Here is a 3,045-nt window from a genome sequence, read left to right as displayed (position 1 = left end):
TCCCCTGTAATAAGGTTAATAGGGTCCCCATTATTGGGGTCCCCTGTAATAGGGTTAATAGGGTCCCTATTAATAGGGTCCCCCCTAATAGGGTTAATAGGGTCCCCCCTTTTGGGGTCGCCCCTAATAGGGTCAATAGGGTCCCCCCTTTTGGGGTCCCCCCTAATAGGGTCTCCACTAATAAGATCCTTGTTAATAGGGTCCCCACTATTGGGGTCCCCCCTAATAGGGTCAATAGGGTCCCCATTAATAGGGTCCCCATTATTAGGGTCAGTAGGGTCCCCCCTTTTGGGGTCGCCCCCCCCCTGTGGCCACACTCGGACCCTTTCGAGGTACCAGGAGCTTTGGGGCAGGCGCCCATAAGGTTCTTTATGGACCCGAACCAACAGCAGAGATCCCAAATCCTTTGGGGTCACCACCACGTAGTCACGTTCCTATAAGGGATACAGGGTTATAGGGTCAGCAATGGGGCCTATGGACAACATAGAGCACATAGAGAGACCCTATAGTCCCCATAGACCCCATAGAGACCCCATAGAGACCCCAGACCCCATAGAGAGACCCTATAGTCCCCATAGACCCCATAGAGACCCCAGACCCCATAAAAAGACCCTATAGCCAACCCAGACCCCATAGAGACCCCATAGATACCCCAGACCCCATAAAGAGACCCTATAGCCACCCAGACCCCATAGATACCCCAGACCCCATAGAGACCCTATAGCCAACCCAGACCCCATAGAGAGACCCTATAACCACCCCAGACCCCATAGACACCCCAGACCCCATAGAGAGACCCTATAGACACCCCAGACCCCATAGAGACCCCATAGAGACCCTATAACCACCCCAGTCCCCATAGAGACCCCAGACCCCATAGAGAGACCCTATAGCCAACCCAGGCCCCATAGAGACCCCATAGATACCCCAGACCCCATAGAGAGACCCTATAGTCCCCATAGACCCCATAGAGACACCCCAGGCCCCATAAGGAGACCCTATGGATACCCCAGGCCCCATAGAGACCCCCCAGACCCCATAGAGGCCCTATAGCCAACCCAGATCCCATAGAGACCCCATAGAGACCCCAGACCCCATAGAGAGACCCTAAAGCCACCCTAGATCCCATAGAGAGACCCTATAGCCAACCCAGGCCCCATAGAGAGACCCTATAGATACCCCAGACCCCATAGAGACACCCCAGACCCCATAGAGACCCCATAGAGAGACCCTATAACCACCCCAGACCCCATAGAGAGACCCTATAGTCAACCCAGATCCCATAGAGACCCCATAGAGCCACCCTAAAGCCATACAAGACCCCATAGTCACCCCAGACCCCATAAAGAGACCCTATAGCCACCCCAGACCCCATAGAGAGACCCTATAGCCACCCCAGACCCCATAGAGACCCCATAAACCCTATAGCCAACCCAGACCCCACAGACACCCCAGACCCCATAGAGAGACCCTAAACCCACCCTAGATCCCATAGAGAGACCCTATAGCCAACCCAGACTCCCATAGAGAGACCCTATAGATACCCCAGACCCCATAGAGACACCCCAGACCCCATGGAGAGACCCTATAGCCACCCAGACCCCATAGAGAGACCCTATAGCCACCCAGACCCCATAGAGAGACCCTATAGCCCCACAGACCCCATAGAGTGACCCTAAAGACACCCCAGACCCCACAGAGAGACCCTATAGCCAACCCAGAGCCCATAGAGACACCTCAGACCCCATAGAGAGACCCTATAGCCAACCCAGACCCCATAGAGACCCCATAGAGACCCTATAGCCAACCCAGGCCCCATAGAGACCCCAGACCCCATAGAGAGACCCTATAGCCAACCCAGGCCCCATAGAGACCCCAGACCCCACAGAGAGACCCTATAGCCCCATAGACCCCATAGAGTCACCCCAGACCCCACAGAGAGACCCTATAGCCCCATAGACCCCATAGAGACACCCTAGACCCCATAGAGAGACCCCAGAACCCATAGAGAGACCCTATAGCCACCCCAGGCCCCATAGAGTGACCCTATAGCCCCATAGGCCCCATAGAGACACCCTAGACCCCATAGAGAGACCCCAGACCCCACAGAGTGACCCCAAAACCACCCCCCCCTCCCCCTTCAACCCCATAGAATCACCCCATAGCTCCACCCTATTAACCCCAGTCTCCACCCCATTGACCCCAATGGCCCCATACTCCACCCTAATGACTCCGATCTCCACCCTAATGGCCTCAATAATGACCCCATTGGCCCCAGTATTGACCCCAATAGCCCCACATAGGCCCCATAGCGCCCCATAGAGCCCCATAGAGCCCCATAGGGACCCATAGGGACCCCATAGAGACCCACAGAGCCCCATAGGGACCCATAGAGACCAATAGGGACCCATAGAGACCAATAGGGACACATAGGGACCCATAGAGACCCATAGGGACCCTTATGGACCCATAGGGACCTCATAGAGCCCCATAGGGACACATAGGGACCCATAGAACCCCATAGAGCCCCATAGAGACCCATAGAGCCCCATAGAGATCCATAGGGACCCATAGAACCCCACAGCCCCCCATAGAGACCCATAGCGCCCCATAGAGACCCATAGCGCCCCATAGAACCCCATAGAAACCCATAGAGCCCCATAGAACCCCATATCACCCCATAGAACCCCACAGACCCCATAGCCCCCCAAAGAACCCCATAGAGCCCCATAGTCCCCCATAGAACCCCAAAGCGCCCCATAGAGCCCCATAGAGCCCCATAGAGCCCCATAGAGCCCCATATCACCCGATAGACCCCATAGCCCCCCAAAGAACCCCACAGAGCCCCATAGAACCCCACAGCCCCCCATAGAGACCCATAGCGCCCCACAGAGACCCATAGAACCCCATAGAGCCCCATAGAGCCCCATAGAGCCCCATAGAACCCCATAGACCCCATATATCCCCTATAAGACCCCATAGAACCCCATAGGCCCCATATATCCCCTATAAACCCCCCCAGAGAACCCCATAGAACCCCATAGA

At 55.7% G+C, this 3,045-nt stretch overlaps 1 protein-coding gene across 1 annotated transcript in view; it reads right to left on the bottom strand.

The window, feature by feature from the left end:
* LOC107307257 overlaps nucleotides 1-3,045 on the bottom strand; it is a 21,022-nt gene that overhangs the window by 16,833 nt on the left and 1,144 nt on the right. The window contains exon 2 of the mRNA XM_032441740.1: nucleotides 8-434. Coding sequence (XP_032297631.1) covers nucleotides 8-434 — 427 coding nt within the window. The remainder of the gene's footprint in view (nucleotides 1-7; nucleotides 435-3,045) is intronic.

This window comes from Coturnix japonica, unplaced genomic scaffold (assembly GCF_001577835.2).
Source record: "Coturnix japonica isolate 7356 unplaced genomic scaffold, Coturnix japonica 2.1 chrUnrandom524, whole genome shotgun sequence".
NCBI lineage: Eukaryota > Metazoa > Chordata > Aves > Galliformes > Phasianidae > Coturnix > Coturnix japonica.
The sequence above is the reverse complement of the archived record's forward strand: the minus strand, read 5'-3'. Positions and strand labels throughout refer to the sequence as shown.